Consider the following 17,778-nt stretch of genomic DNA (forward strand, 5'->3'; position numbering starts at 1 on the left):
ACCAATGTTCACTGAAAGAATGCTGAAAATAGTAGCAATAAGAACAAAATATTTTCTGTTAATAGCTCAATGGGGGAATGAAGTTAAAGTAACTGAGTGAATGAGAAACTCCATACACTGTTGAGAGTGTGTCTGTAGGGTATTGTTGTAGGGGGAAAAAGTCAGCTATTTTGACAAACAAAAGCAACATGGTATAATCGAAAGAATATGGGTTTTAGAATCAGACAGAGATGGACGCTGACCCGTAATTTATTTGGCAACTTGCTGTCTCACTCTCAGCACCTCAACCTTCTCATCCATGAAATGGAGATTATACTGCCTCATCTGTGGGTTGTTGATATTTAATAATATTAATTATTGTATGCAAAATATGTTGAAGTGCATGGCTATAAAATAGGCTCTCAAAATGGTAGCTATTCTCATGAATCATTTTTTTTAGTTTCTCTTCTTTATGAAAATACTTTTTTTCTGAGAATAAAGTGACACTGATTAGCGATACACCCACATTCAAGTTATTGAGACCATCTATCAATTGCAAAAGGGCAGGAAATATTTTTTAAAAATAAACAAACAAAAAACCTGACACATGTTATAACAAGGAACAAGGGAAGAAGCCATATGATATAACTAGCACACCCGCACCTACAGAGGCAGGCGCTCCATTCCTGGGCCCCATTAAAAAAACAGCACGAATTTTCTGTCTCTAACACCATCAGAGATAGACACACTGCTATGTGTGCTCAGCTCTTATAACCAACGTGTGTGTGTGTGTGTGTGCGCATGTGTAATGTGCACATGCTCAGATGTATGAAAGAGAAAAAGAGATGATAGAGCTTTGTGATTAACTCATCTTGAAGAACCAAAATTTATTTGCCACTGGTGAGTTGTCTTAATTATCCCTCTTTGACACCTTGCATTGCAAATATATCAGTTGGTTATTTAATATTAATTTCTTTAGGTCTGAGTTCCCTCATGTGTTTTGAAGGGAAAATAACTGCCCTTTTTTCCCCACAGGAATATTATAAACATCAGATGAGATGATGTGTAGACAACAGTGCTTTGAGGAGCACAGTGACAAATAATATCTGTCCTGAGGACTGTCAGGACAGATCTGAGTTTTGGTAAGCTTGTAGTACGTGGGAAGATTCTAAAACTGGCAAAATGTATATTGGGAAGATTTAATAAGACATACGAGTTTCAAATATCCACCAGGTAGCCTTGTAGAAGAGAAGGTAGAACACAGACCTAAGGAGACATATTTCTGTGTAATACTAGACAGGACTCCAATTTCCCTAATGAATGAGCAGGTGCCCTGTTTGGTACCCCTCTTCCAGGTTTATCATTACCTTAACTCTCAATTACTTGTACAAATAGATGTTTCACATATTTGCATTTCACGTAATATTCGCACTTGGCTGTCATCTCCTTGAGTGTGGGGACTGTGTATTTAGCCCTCATGCTCTCTATAGTTCTTTACATTTTGTCTTGCAGGTTGTGGATGCTCAATAACTATTTGTTAACAAAATATAAACTGAAACTGCTATTCAAATATAAATCAAGTGTTGTGACACTAGTACGAATATGACTCCTGAAGTCTTATCCTCTCTTAGAACCCTGAGTAGAGAATTACATTGATTTGCTTACTTATGCACATTTCTTTGTTGCTGCAGTATAGATGTTAATTTGTCTCTTGGATTGATTTTTTTCTCCATGTTAACTAGCAAGAAGGTTCTATTTAAGAGGTTAATGGAAGGGAAGGCTTGTTATTTCAAAATACTTCATCATAGACAGGTAATCATCTTAGATGAAATTCCTTAAGTGCTGTTATCCAAACATCTATTTCACTGTTGGCAATAAAAGAGCCCTCGCCAATGTCCAATGACTTATAAGTCAGAGCTAGGAGATTTCTTTATGCAAATTAAATTTGTGCCACACTCATCAATAAAAAAGAAAACAGCAAGAAGATTAAAATTGCAGCAGCCATGCCAAGTAAAGGATTCCTAAATCTATTTATAGGATATGTCAGTATGGCTAATTATTTTTTGAGATAGTGTGTTTGAAAGAATTAATGGGGAATGAGCTTTATGAATTGACTATTAAATGCGAGGGAGGGTGTAAAGAGAATCAGGAATATAAAGTAGGCAACCAGTTTGATTAACCTTACTAGCTTTAAAATATCCACATAATAAAGTAAGAGACATTGATATTAATTTTACGGCAGTATTATAAACCCCAAGAATTAACTAATTATATTATAGTATAGTTTGTTTCTCCTCAAGTCTGTTTTTCATTTTGCACTTAAATGATAAAGATTCAAATCTTTACCCATGTACTCAGGGTTTTTATCCCCTCTTTAAAAAGTAAACAAAATATAAAGAAAGGGGAAAAAAATCATGTCACTTTACATTGATGGGAATGCGCTACTATGAAATAAAATCACTTTACCACTCTTCAACTAATAGCATATAAGGTATTAACCCTCTAGATGCTAATAAGTGGAAGTGGGTCCAGACAACATACCCGTTTCCTTAGATTGCAAGTAAGAGTGAGATTCCTTGAGAATGAGTTTGCAAAAGCTGTATAAAAGTCCAGGACTTTAAGCAAGGCTTCTCGCTTGATGATGTGGAGGTCACAGTATGTCAGTGCTCGGACATTGGCACAGGCATGAGCAAGGGTGGTTTCCTTCCAGAAGATGTCTCCAAATACATCCCCTTTCCCTGGAAAACAATTAAGATATAGATATTCAAGTATCTACACTTGTTTTTATCCTAGTCACGATTTTTTATTCAGTTTCATATATGGTATTGATCGTCTAGGGTAATTTGGAGTCTAAGTATATAACACCATCTATATACATGTAACAATGTACAACATTTTCATATAATATGTAAAGTAACATCATCTTATATTCAGTTCTTGAAGGAAATCTGGAGTGGCTTGAATAAATGAAATCCAACAGAGAAGCCAAGAACCTCATTTTAACAAATAGTTTCATTATCTTCTGCCACCTTAACTTTTCGCATTCTGATTAGAAGGAGCAAAGGTGACTTCTTAGGTTCATCCCTTCTTCTGCTCCTGCTGGTAGAAATGACAGTAAGAGGCAATATACAAGGATCTCCTGTTACAGCCTTTATAAATCTGGAACTGACTCAACATACGTTAAACATACATTATTCAGCAACTAAGTCTTGTGCTCCAGGCAAACAAAATCTCACCATCACTGATTCCCAAAGGATAGCCTTCTCTTTTCACCGAGCCAAACTTTATGCAAGGCCTCAGGGCCAGGGAGAGAGCTCTGGTCCATAATAATAGAGCCGAAGAGGCTAAATTGGGTAAAACATGGAAGCCCAGATTTGCTATGCCATAAACCGTTCCATAAAGGGTGCTGTACTGTAGTCAAATGTGGATGTCTTTTTAAAATTCTAGAATTCTAGAACACAGGAATCAACTATTCACTTCAGAGCAACGCCCACTGGTGACCTGAAATCAATAGTTCACCATCCTGAGTCAAGAGTACTTAGTTGCCCAAACAAAGGGAAATGAAGAAGCTTCAGAGATGAAGTGCTGAAAGGCTTTTCTGCTGAGGCAATTCCATAAGTGTCCCTGGCTTCTGAAGGGCTGTCAACTGCGTTCTCTGTTCTTCTGTAGGAAAGGGAAAGTTTTAAAGAGAAAAAGACGGGGAATATTTCTAGGTGAAAAAAAAAAAATCTTCCTAGAGCCATGCTACCGAAGATTTATTCTTTCTGCCCTCTAACCACAGAGATGAGTGAATATCTGCTCTCATTATTCAGATTAAAGTCAGAACTGACAGGAAAAAAGAAGAAGAAAGACTACTTGTAACACTTCAGGCCAGTCAGACCACTGGAAAGAAAAGATAGTGTGTAACCAGAGAAATGAGAGAGAGGGGAAGGGAGAGAGAACAAGACAGAGACACAGAGAGAGAGACAGAGAGAGAGAGGCTGAGGCTGAGTGAGATTACAGATTCTTTGCCCACCCCACACAGGCAGTTTGGAAATCCTTAGAGAACCACGAGGCACTCTGGTATGGAGAGAGAAAACATATATATTATTGAGGAGGTGGTTAAAACTACCATGTGATCAAATGATCAGCATAAAATAACCATAATATATATTTAATAAATCTTGAGCAGTATCATTTGTTACCTGACCCTCGCCAAATTCTTTTTAGTTCATGACACTGATGAACAACTTAAATGTCCGATAGTCATATATTTGTCCAAGGAAGGATAACTAGAGACCTGAGAGCCAAATAAGGTGTCTGAGGTTATACAGCATCAAAGTAACCTAAGGGAGACTTTAACTATAGAAATTTGTAAGACAAACCCTACCTCCACAGAGATGAATTTCAGAAATCCATAAACGGCATTACCTTTAAACTAGTAATTCCAATTATAGGTATTTACTCTAATTGCATTATCAGAAGTACCAAAATTGCTTATAAGGATGTTCACTGAAGTGAATTTATAATAGCCATAAAAGGTAGAAACAAGATAAATGTGAATGAAAAAAAATAAATAAATAAATTATGGAATATTATGCAGCCACTAAATATCATAAATTTTTAAAAGTAACAGAGAAATGTTCACATTATATAAAATAACAAAAGCAGGATATCAAATCATACATATAGTATTATATCATTTTATACACCCTCTTCTCCCCAGAAACACACACATGTACACACAAAGCGAATGCATCAAATAGTAGGTTTTCTCTCATTACAGGATAATGGATGAGTTTTATTACGTCTTATAATTTACTTGTATTATTTTTTAAACAGAAGAGATCAACAGCTTTTATATTTTCTTAGTCCCCCGTGCTATGGAAATAACAGGGCATTGATCCGCTTCTCGTTCCTTTTCCTCTATTGTCACTGCTACTCTTTCTATACTGGCTTTTACCTTGAAGAGAGAAAAATGATTACATTTCCCTCTGATTCATTTCTGAAACCTTTTCTCAAGTTATCATTTATAATGCAAGCTCTGACCCATTTATAAGTACTCATCACTTTTCAACTATTTGATTTTCATGTATAGTAACCACAGTAATAATTACTAGTGCCTTTGACTCAGTAATTTCGCTTCTGGGAATCAGTCAAAAGATTTAGAACAAACACATGTAATATTCACTGGAGTGCTATTAATCATAACTTCAGATTGGCAAAAATAAATAAATAAAATATCCAACGAAAACAGAAATCTATATCTATATATAAATTCATATCGAATTAAAACTAGTTTCAGAAATAACATGCAGAAATGCAAATTTTATAATGTTAAATAAAAAAATAAAGATACAAAGAATGATTATGGTTGTAGCTATAATAAAGTACATAAAAATGAAACTGAAACTCTACGACTAAAAGAATTTTCAATTAGAAGTCTACTATTTCTTAATTTCTTAAAGAAAAATAATCTTGATAGGACCAAAATATATTGTTTTATTATTCCATATTATTCTATATAGTATATTCTATGTTATTATTAATTTGTTGATTGATAATAAATTGTGTTAAAAATCAAAAGGGATACAAGACTAAAAGAAAATGCACATAGCTATTACAGCAATTGGCTTCAAGTGATGTGCTTATTGTTTTCCCTCCTTCTACTTTTTGTTTTCTAAATTTTTCTCTAATGAATCTTTTATTTTAAAATAGCAATTATTTTCACAGACGTTTTTCCTTATACTTTTTAATAAAACAGGTACACAGATCTGCAGAACAGTAAATATTCATTGATTGATAAGTGCATCATCGATAGGTAAAAAATACTCAATATATACATAAATTTCCCCTTGCCAATATAGACCATTTTAAATTGTGGAGGTATTCAAATGTCTGTTATATGTTTTATTTTACCTAACTGATGAAATTAAAATTCTCACCATATTTCTATCAAAAATTTTAAATTTAAGTTATTTATCTTTTTTACTATCATGGGGAAATAAAAAGTCTATGAGGCTGAAAAGTAACACAAAAAGTTAACTGACTCAACCAAAGTAAAACTTATCCTCTGATCCTCTCCCTAAAAATATTTAGAGAAGCATAGCGAAATTAATAAATGTGGATTATTCTGCTCCAAACATCAGAACTCACATTACATATAAACAATACTAATTGTTTTATAACATAGAATTTCCATTAGGATACACAATATATCAATTAGACATTAATCAACCATTTCAAACTATTTTGCTTTATCCAGTTTTCTATACCACCTAATAGTCACTCAATTCAACAAACTTTTAAGGCACTTGTGGAAAGACAGTTGTCTTGTAAATCAGTTAATTTATGAGCTGACTAATGTTCTTCTTCAGGAAATATTATGCACATTTACACTGAGTAATGTGCAGGAATCACAGCTGTGAAGACATGGGGTTATGCATGGACTATCTAATAGAGAAGCGCCCTTTTTTTTCATCACAAAGATTTTGCACACTTTCAGGACTGGGAAATCCTGTTCATCCTCATAACTATAGAATATTTGATGCTAGTTTTTAGGTCAGTTCCCACTGGGTGCAAGTAGTCTCAGCTAGAAACATTTCAGAGTTTGAGAAAAGTAACCTTCCCCCAAAGCCCTAAAATTAGTAGAAAAGCTCACACTCAACATGAAAGTTGTTGTTTGGTCTATTTATATTTTCTCAGTTCTTTGCCTCAAGTCTTATGAAGTATTTTACTTTCAAACCACAGGAAACAGGATTGTAAAACAGAAGTAAATGTTAAAGATTCATAGAGCAGAAAACTGTAAAATTTAAAGACAAAACAGAGACAAAAAGTTACAACATAATTAAAGGAGTAATACAGATCATGGTATGCCGGTCCCCTGACGTGCTGGTTTTACAGACAGAGTGTTTTTATTTTAATATGAAACACATCATTTGGTGAGTTAATGACATACATAAAATGAATTCATAAAAATTATCTCAGTTATTCATGAGTGAGTACAGCTATCTACCATAGCCAACGAATCCCTAAAAATATAGCATTTGAAGTTTACTTAGGTAGTTTCCTGTGAATGTATGTGAGGTTGTACTGATAGCTCTATTTAATGATTCTTCTACAGAATGGACTTAATTCACATTTTTACTTTTATCAGTCAGCCCTTCACTATAACTGATTGTTGTAGTCAGCTCATAAACTTTATTATGAATACATATGAACAAAAATATCCATTTACAAATGAACAACACTAAGAGTTTTTAAATTATGTGATTTTAAATTGACTTGGACTATTTATGGACAGCAAATGTCATAAAGTAATATTTTGAAGGACAAGAACAGAAAGAAGATGATGAGCAATTAAACTTTAGAAATTATATTGGTGTGTAAGAATAGAATCTTTAAAATATTTAGAATTGGTGCCTGCCAATCTTCAGTGATTGATGTCCAAAGTCGTTCTGTTGAAAAATTATAACAGATACACCTTGACACTTTTAGAGAAGCCAATAATTCTTATCTACAAAAAAATCACTGATTTAGCTTATGAATTTTTATTTACACACACAAAGAATGAGCCAAATAGCTGTTACTAAGTGGGATAGGAAGGGTGGAAGGGAGGCTCAGGAGGGAGGGGATATGAGGATATATGTACGGCTGATTCATTTTGTTGTACAATAGAAACTAACACAGTATTGTGAAGCAATTATACTCCACTAAAGATCTATTAAAAGAAAAAAGGAGATGTAAAAAAATAGAGTATCCTGATAGATAAGTAAGGGATGATGGTAGCTGCCTTTGAGGAGGTAGAAGATATGGTAATTAGCAGGCTGGTAATCCTGAATTTGGCACTATTAGCGTTAAGAACAAATTGGTTACATACAGAAACCCAAACATGTGTCCAAATCAAGAAAGTTAGTAGCATATTATAAAAAACAAGTCCAAGAAAAAAGACTAAACTAAAAAGCAGTTATATCTTGAAATTCTTCTGTTTTCTTTTTCTAAGAAAGCATTTAGAGTTGAAGCCTATTATAATGTTCATATTATAACTAAGTCTTGCACACTTCACACCTGTCAAATGGGAGAAATGATGGCTGTCCTCTTCACCCCATTCAATAAATACATCTAGCATCCTAACCCTAGCTCTAATACTACCCTTCAGCTAGAACATGTGCTTTATGCTGTGGAGGGATAGAGACATGCAGGAAATAGAAATCCTGTTCTCAAGAATTTTTAATGTATAATAAGAGAGACATGTCCAAAAAATGATAAAATAGGAAAGAATAAAATAAGTACTATAGGATCAGGATAGGCAATGCACACAAGAAAAAGCATTTGTTTTGAATTTGAGGGTATTTAGTTAAGACCTCACAAGTAAAGTAGTGTTTGGGTTTAATCACAGCGGAGCCTTCAAGAGAAGAGCAGCACTTTTTGTGAAAGAGCAGCATGAGCATGATCTGCCCAGGGGATGATGAACAGTATTAGCCCAATACTGGGAACCTATGGGACACAGAGAGAAGACCAAGTCTAGAGGGAAAACACAGCACCCAAGAGGGAGAACATTTAATGCCATGCAACAGTCTGCTTCATCCTATTTCAAAGACGAACGACTAAAAGTGTTTCAAGTAAAGAGAGTCAGGGCCTATCCAATGCTTTAATAGCAGAACTAATGACACTGTGAAGAGTGGCAAAGGAAGTACTGTTACATCACTGTGAGACAGCCATATGAATTTCACAGATTACAAATACATGATTTCACCTCACCTCATAATTCACCTCATCATGAGTTAAGGCAGTGACAACAAGATTAAAGAGGACAGAAAGACACAAAAGATATGATGGCAGAACACAAAACATCCATGATTTGCCTATTGATCTGAGTGAGGTGGAAAGAGTAACATTTAAAATACTCTAGGAAGAAATGTGAACCAAGAATTTCATATCCAGCAAAACTGATTTTCAAGAATAAAGGACACAAACTATATCACCAATATAAAAGAACTCAGGGAATTTTGCTCCCATGGATTTTTCCTACTATTAGTGAATAATCTTCATACAACCAAAATACCTAGAGAGACACTGACATAGACTAGTGGTAGCACTAACTATACAGTTACTTGTAGAATTAAGACTAAATGAAGGTTAAAAGGGAGAGGGTACAGTATGCAATGGTTATATGCTTCAATAATATAGAGATAGTACAACTACTAAAAATAATGATGGGTGGGGGAGAACAGGACAAGTATATGCAAAAATCTTTTTATGTATTTTCAGTAATCATATTGGTGGTGATGGCATTAGTACTGTTATTCTGAGGTTGTTATATTTGTAATGTGGCATAAAGCAATTGAGCAATTATGCAATATTTTAATTCTATCATACTCAGCATTCTCAATATGGAAGGAGGTAGTTGAAGATGCAATATAGACACGGATAGATAAAGCCCTATTGTACTCAGTTTCTGTTAAATATATTGTATGAACTCATGAGAAATTTTATTTATATGTGTGTGCATATATACATATATATATATATATATATATATACATACTACACACACACACACAGAGACACAGACACACATACAAATATTTTTCTCCTCATTTTATTTATTAAATGGACCAAGAGACAATCACCAACTCAGTAGCAGTGAATATCTGTAGGACCAAGATTGTGAAATATTTTTCACAAAAACAAATTCAAGCTTCTTGGAGAAATGACTAATGGCTGATTCCAGGTGTGGGACAGAATTATACAAGATGAGGATCTGGTCATACTACATAGCAAAGAAAGACTGCTGTATCAAAAAGACTCAGGAGCCGACTTGAAGAGGCTCTTACTTGCCAAAGATAGGACAATTTGCACTTCAATAATGGTCAAAACTGCAAAGCACTGAAATTCATCATTTGTTTAAATTCATTAGTACATAAGGATATTTTTAAGAAACTATCTAGGTACCCTCAGAGGATAAGAAACCAATTAGTTATCTTAAAAGTTGGTAAATAATGGAATAGTATCAAGCATATATGTGGCCATTCCTATGTGAACTGCATATTGAATAACCAAATAGTAGTTGAGAGGAAGTATCTCTCTATAAAAGCATTCCAACTAACAAACAAAAATATAAAATTAGAACATCTTCATTTTGCAACTCCCAGTGAATTAATGGATCTAGGCATTGAGTATCAACAGTTGTTAACACCATCAAAAAATGCAACTAGATAATCACGAGTCATCTGATGAAAGAACACACCCACCTAGAGTCTTGCAAAGGGATTGAACCTGAGTCTGATCAAGCCTCTGGATCCAGCTGCTAACTGACAGGAAATATAGAGGATGAAGGAACATGTTGAACTACAGTGAGCATGCAATCAGCAGAATCCAGATTGTGGGAACTCTGCAGGACAAAAGGCCCAGGCTCTACAGCAAAGAATTATAAAGAAAAGAAAGGGATGGGGGGGAACTGTAGATTTAAAAATATTTAAAAGATAGATCAAATTTAGAAATAAGCAAATTAAACTTGGTGTTTAGGATGGGTCACACGGTGGGACTTCTCCAGGGGGTCAGGGGTTTAAAAGTTCTGTTTCTTAACTTGTGAAATGGTTACAGGATCTTTGATTATAAAGTTTCATTAGGTTATATGTTTATATTGTGATTTTTCTGAATCTGTTTTTTAGTTTGCAAATTTAAAAATTCAAGTAATTTTGATGTGCATGTACTCACCAATAACACCTCCCCCTCCGTATACCAAAAGGAAGACTGAATTCTCAATGGCATCACGAAGCAAGTAAACCAACACCTACAACTGACTAGCTTTGATCTTCTTAGTGACAAAACGAAACCAACTTACTAAACCTGTAATTAGTTAAGTTTTCAATTCCTTAAAGACAAAAGAATCCTTGATACTTTTTGAGAAAATATGAAATAATGGGCTTGACTAGGGGAAGGCAGGGTAGAGAAGGAGAGTGGGAGCAAGACACTGATATGTAGGTAGATATAAGAAATCTGCAAAAATGAAGATGAAGCTTTCTGTACATGGATGCCATGACCTCAGGAAAAAAAAAAAGAGCAATGAGAAAAGCAGGCCAAGCATCCCTACTCTGTCCAGAGACTGTCAGCATTTAAGGGAAGAGTAGAGGATTCAGCCTAAGAACTGAGACAAGTCACAAGGCCAGTAGAAACTCAATGAGTGGAGACATAGACTCCACCTCTTCATGGAAGAAACTGCAAAGATTTGTGGCCATTCCTGCAATCCTGGAGCATTCTTAAAAGCTTCATTTCCACTTTAATACCTACCAACTAGATGGACCCTGAACTCTTCCAATACCCAGATGAAAGACCCATAAGCAGAACTTAAGATCCTCATCTTGTGTTCTGAGGGCTCATGAGATTCACACTCTGAGCCAGTTCTCCCCAGTCCTAAACACCTGCCTGGAGTAAACTAGTCACTTGGAGGAGGACCATATTTGTAGATATTTAGTAGCTGATTAACCATCTTATACTTGGGTCATGTTTGGTCTTTTGTAACATACACTGGTGTGGTACTTAGTGTTGTTAGAAAAAAAATTTTTTTTAATAAAAGGAAACAATTTGGTAAAGTTAACATAGGCCCTCCATTTTCTGTCAAGATTAAACCAACTAGTTGTATAATTTCAAAATTCCATTTTAAAATTCCTGTTAAAGAAAGCATCACATTTGTAATGTGATGGTTAAGAGAATGGACATTGAGTCAGATAAGTCTTGGTTCAAATCCTATACCCACCACTTATTTTCTAGCTGTGACCTAGGGCGAATCACCTGATACTGCAGAGCCTTGGTTTTTTCATCTGCAAGATGATTACAGCAAGTACTTGTTTCACAGAGTAAATTAGAGAATTTGATGTAATAATGCTTATAAGATAATGAGTATTTAACAACTATTGGTATTTAAATCAGACTTTCAAAGGGGTCTGGATTTCATTTCTCAAAAATATACTTTAAATATTTTGATAGGGAATCTTAAAATCAAAACACTACTATAGAGTTTAAATTTTACTTAAGTATAGGCAAGCTCAATTACTAACTACACATATGATTTTTCTTTCCATAAGCCCCTTTTAACTCTTAAATGTTAATTTTCTAATAAAATTAATTCTAATTTGTAGACCTATTCATTCCAGTTGATGGCAAAAGTAATGTCACTTTTAGGAATTAAAGTCAAATCCCCTTCCACAGATATAAAGTTTTTCTACCGTGGTCAATGACCAGGGTACAAGTTAGATTCTTTCTTGCTACTGGGAGTTCCTGATGGAGAACAAGGAAGGAGTGTTTTATTAAAGAGTTGTTAGTGGCCTGAGATATTTAACATTTATCTCTTCTTATTCTTGTTCAAACTTCCTGACTAACAGTAGGAAAATATTTTCTCAGTCCATACTAGATCTATGCTAAAGCAAGAGTCTTAGGGAAATGCATTTTACTAAAATCATATAGATGAAAGAGAAACAGAGGGTAGTCAGTATCTCAAGATAAAACATAAAGAAAATGGCAACAGAATACAACACATTTTTTGTAGGCGCCCAGAACTAAAACAATTATAAAAACTGCTTAATGGCAAAACAAAGTGCTGGCTAATTTTGCTCACTGAACCTTTACTGAGAACCTATTTAAGGGGTCCTATCACAGATGACAGAGAGACAAAAATAAGCAAGACATTTCAAGTACGCACAATGCAGTAGGAGTACAAACAAGTAAAAGATAGACTAAGAACCCTGTGTAGGCATGAAGTAGAAGCCCAGAACAGAGGCGTCTGATCCAGACTAGGGCAAGAAGGGAAAGAGTAAAAGAAGATGAAGAAGCAAGAGACAATTAAAAAGAGGAGAAAAAATGTTCTAAACAAAGGAAGCAGTATATGCAATAGCTTGCCAGTAAGAGAACTTGGTGCTTAGGAAACTTCCTGCAATTCAATATGGTGAAAATAGAGTAGGAATAGGGAATAGCACAAATCAGGCTGGAAAGGAGGGCAAAGACCAAGACCTAAATGGCTTCATAGGCCATGCTAAGAGCTAACATTTTATCCCCAAGGTGCCAAAACGACAATCCTAACAAGGAAACTAACAAGATACTTTATATTTTAGAAAAATTATTGTGGTGGTAGCATAACATAGATTTGGAGGTTGAAGTTGATAACAGATTGAGAGTAGACAGGCTTTTCAGATGGCAGCCACAACCCAGAACCAAAATTTTAAGAGCAGTGGTCATGGGGAGGGACATTAAGGATAGGTTAAAGAGACATCAAGGAGACAAAATGAACAAGACTTGGTTTTGAAGGATAGTAGGGTGAGGGTTTGAAGTTAAGTCTAAACTACCAGATTGTAAAGACTATATTTTATCCAAAAATCTACATGCTGAGGAACTCTAAAGTGTATAATTTAAACCATAGATAAATGTTTTAATCACTACTTAGAAAGTTTAAAACAAGATAAGCATGCAATTTTTTAAAGCAAATAACTGGTTTGCCTATTATAAAAATGTCTAAATTAACTAAGTTCATCATCATCATAATATGTAAAGTAAACCTACCTGGTTCATAGTACAGCATCTCAAAACACAGAAATGTGGATGCAAAAGAAAATAATTTTCTGGGGCTTGGGGATAGCCCTTTTAAGACTTTAAAGTGTGAAGCACTCAACTGTTAATAATAAGTATATGGGAAGAAATCTTAACCACAACACAAAAGTCACATTTTCACAAATTCTCAAAACAGCAGAATATTATTCTTTCACATCTCAGATTTTTTCTTTTTGGAATAAAAATAAGAAGCAGATTTTGAATTTTGAGAACTATAATTTATGTTTTCTTTGATAATGCACAAATGTTTATAAGAGATGAACTGATTCTAATTAAAATGGAATCTTAACCCAGGTTCTAGAAATTACCCTTTTTATATTATTAAGTTCATTTAATTCTGTCTTTCCCTTCCTCACTTAAGCCCTCTTCCCCCAACTTGATAGGAGCATCTAACCTTCCATCCAAACTCTACATAAACAAGCATAGTTCTCTTGGGAATTTAAAGTTACAATTAAAAGACTTAGATACAGATTGTCTTATATTAATAATTCCAACCATATGATTCTAACAATCAGTGAACACAGAAGAGAAAAGACAAAATGTGAATGCAGCAAAACAAATATCTTAGGAGTTGGGTCTAAAGTTAGTGGGGAAATGCCATTTTTCTAGTCTCTATAAGGTACAATATACTTTGTTGAGACACTTAAAAGTAACCTGGCTATTTTAGGCATACCAATAACTCTGTTCACATTAAGTAATTATAGGGTAAAAACTAAAAAGCAAAACGATATTAAAGCATATAAAATGTTATGTATGCATCATGAACTTAGTTTGGAATTCTTTGTGTTTCATAAAAAGTGGGAAGGTCAAAAGAAAAAAAAGGTGGAGGTGTAAGAACTGAAAGAACTTCACATTAGAAAAAGACATGAACTGCAATTATCTTCCTAGGCCCTATTTAGAAAACAACTTGAAGCCACCTCTCAGTGTTAAAAAAGAAGGTATTTATTGACTACATTTTTTATCTTTCCATTAATTAGTTCTGCTTCAGAACTTATTCATTAAACACCTTAACACTTTTGACACACTAAAGAATTAGGTACCTACCAAGAGGCCGTTTAGAGGCAAGGATCCAAAAGAATGCACTGCACCTGGTTTTTGGATTCAGAGATTTTTAATCAATTTTAAAACGACTTCAGTTTTCTACCTTTCAACTGGCAAATAAATCAGTGTAAGAGAGAGCAAGGCCTATTTATCAGACCAATTTAAAACAAATTCTCATTTTTTTGAGGTATACTGAGATGGGGGAGAGGATGCTGTTTCTGTCTGACCCTTATAAGGGTCATGATTAAAAAGGACACATTTCAATGCTAAAAGACACAATTCAAAATGAAGATATAATATGAATATTTGCGCACCAAATAACACAGCAACAACCACTATAAGGTACAAACTACAGGAGATACAAAGAGACATGGATAAAACACCTTAATAATAAAATACTTTACCATGCCACTCTCAGTTCAAAAATAGATCAAGAGGAAAAAGAAATAAGTAAAGATATTGAAGACCTAATCAACTTACTCAGTAAGGTAGAAAACCGAAGGCTATATGTCAAATTTCACATGCTGATAATTTTTGCAACGTTTCATTAAGTTTGTAATTAGGCTACCAAAAAATGAGAAGATAAGAAGAAAAAATAGTAGAAAAGGAATGAACAGTCACAAAGTGTCAGAAGTGATGCTGATGAGTTACTATTTTCCCCTCTCCCTTTCCTAAACATTGTTAAAGCATCTTAAGTGTTCAACAAAAAAACAAAAAACCTTTTTAATTGTAAAAGTAAGTATTTTTGGTTTAGAAAAATCTGAAAACATGTGTCCCCAATGGAAACCACACTGAGAAATCAGACAACGGAGCTGGTGTGACTACTGATCTACAAGTCAAGAATCTGGTTCGTTAAGAAAGGCTCTTCTGTCAGGTTCCATGCCCCTCAGGTGAAGCACAGGTGGCAGCAGGCACCGGACTTCAGCTGCCTCATGGGTGGAACCTGTAAACCATATGAGCACAAGGGTGTATCTAGACCATGGCAGACACACCACTGCATGTGGTGCAGTCGTCTCTCATGTATGACATCACACTCCATCTTCTGCAGAAACTCACCATGAGTCCATGCTCCTAGTCCACAGTCTCCTCAGATTGCCTTCCTATAAAGCCAGATTAGCGGAAGGTGCAACACCAAGGCAGAGTTCCCAAAGCTTGTCTCCATGACTATCTCGCCACCAGTGACCCAAATCACAGACTCCATGAGGACACTGTCTTTGCCCAGCACCATGGCACCTAGGTGACCCTTTGCGCCCATGCCTCCCCACCACCCACTTACCTCCTCTTTGGAAGATCACTTCTAGATCAAAACTTTTTTTTTTTAAACAAAAACCTTCTGACTGCCTTTTGGCTGAACTAATATTTGTTAGAGGCCCACACGATAAAGAAAGATTGCCAGAGATGTGTATATATAATTTGACTCATTAAACCAAGAGATGAAAAGTCTCTGAAATCTCAAGATTTTTGAGGAGGATAAACAAAAAGCATGCATTCAAAGAAATAAAATATGACAGATATATGATGAGACTGGGCCAATACCCAGGGGCCCTGTGTTCATTTTTACTGTGTCATTGGGCAAAACCAGCTACCATTTTATTTTAAAATGAAAAGAAAATACATTTTGTCTGTCTCACTGAGCAAATGATTCCAGCTTAGCAGATCCAGCCCAGAGGTACTACACTCAGGGCTTTCTCCATCCATCTTTTTAGAAAAGAATCTACCAAGGTGAAGCTATAATGAAGAAAATGGGGCAAAGCAAATGACAATGAGTACACAGCCGAGGTAATTTATCACGACGGTACTCACTTTAGTGTAATATATTTTATGTCTGTTCTCCCACCCACCATTGACATGAACATGCAGGAAAAAATACACCTGTTTTGGGCTTGTGTTTTATCCTCTTCTTTAAGCAAACAAGAATGGTTGTAGTGTGTATATACTCCATTTTACCACAAAGGATTGTTCTGGCAAAATGTACACTTTTTAATGAAGGATTATATAACTCCTTTATACTCCAAGAAACAAAGCAGAACAAGCACTAAGCAGCATTAAACACACCCAGAGTGCTGACTCTAAGTACTGTATGCATTTTCCTTGCAAAAAAAAAAATCAAAAATAAAAAGTTTCTAAAAGAAATTTATACATAAATGTAATATTATTTCTCAACAGTTAAGGAAAGGGTTACAAACAATAGTGTTCAGTCATTTGCAACACTGAATCCTTTTCTGTAACCCTTACAAATTTTACTGAACCTATTTTCCTATGAAGAGTCATTGTTTCTCAATTCTGTCTTTTCCAAGTAATTGTGTTTTTTGAAATCAGTCCTTTATTTTGCGGCTGGATTTTGCTTTTGCAGTTTCTAAAATACATCAGTCAGTCTTTACTTATGAGAATAAGTGGCATTCAAGCTATGGTAGGTTGACCTCAGTAGCTAAAAAATCCAATAGTTTAAAAATTGAGCTCATTTTTCATGAGATACAAGCCATGAAAAATGTGATCAAAAGGGAGTTGACATCCTGCAATTCTAACTTATTTTACTTGAAAAAACACAAGAAATGATTCTCCTCTGACCTCATTATTGCTTCCTTTTTTTATCTATGTGGAATTCATGCTGCAGATATCTGAGCAGAAAATGATCTAAAATATCACTTAGCAATTTTTTTACCAAGATAAAATGTAAAATGGATTACACTGTCCCCAAACATGTAATTTTTAAAAATTTTGTCACTCACATGTTCTGTCACTGCCTTTTTTCATCAGTGCAACTATCTACCAGCTCTCTGAATTTTAGAACAAATTTACTATTAGCTGAATAACTTTCCTGATTCATAAATGTAGATGGACAAAACCAGCTTTAAAAACCTAAGTTTACTTGCATTGTGATTATTCCAATACACTGGGTCAAATTCATTTACCTCCTCATCACTTTCAGCTCACTACTTAGGTCCACTGTGAGGAAGCAGAGAGGTTTAGAGTAAGAAGATCTGTACTCAAGCCCTAACTCATTTACTACCTAGCTGGGCCAGTCACTAAAGTTTTCTGGGCCTCAATTTATACATCTCTAAAAGTAAATGTTGAACTACACGGGTTCTATTGTCCCTCTGAGACTAACACTCAGGTTACTAAACTGACAATCATTTCACAAGCCATTTTCACACTTACCAACATGGAGGTACTGCC

The 17,778-nt window shown here is 34.8% G+C and overlaps 1 protein-coding gene across 1 annotated transcript in view; it reads right to left on the reverse strand.

Moving 5' to 3' along the window:
- The window catches only part of KCNH5 (potassium voltage-gated channel subfamily H member 5), a 329,564-nt gene that overhangs the window by 56,066 nt on the left and 255,720 nt on the right, over positions 1 to 17,778 (reverse strand). Inside the window, exon 10 of the mRNA XM_059915741.1 lies at positions 2,521 to 2,717. Coding sequence (XP_059771724.1) covers positions 2,521 to 2,717 — 197 coding nt within the window. The remainder of the gene's footprint in view (positions 1 to 2,520; positions 2,718 to 17,778) is intronic.

The sequence above is a fragment of the Balaenoptera ricei genome, chromosome 2 (genome assembly GCF_028023285.1).
Source record: "Balaenoptera ricei isolate mBalRic1 chromosome 2, mBalRic1.hap2, whole genome shotgun sequence".
NCBI lineage: Eukaryota > Metazoa > Chordata > Mammalia > Artiodactyla > Balaenopteridae > Balaenoptera > Balaenoptera ricei.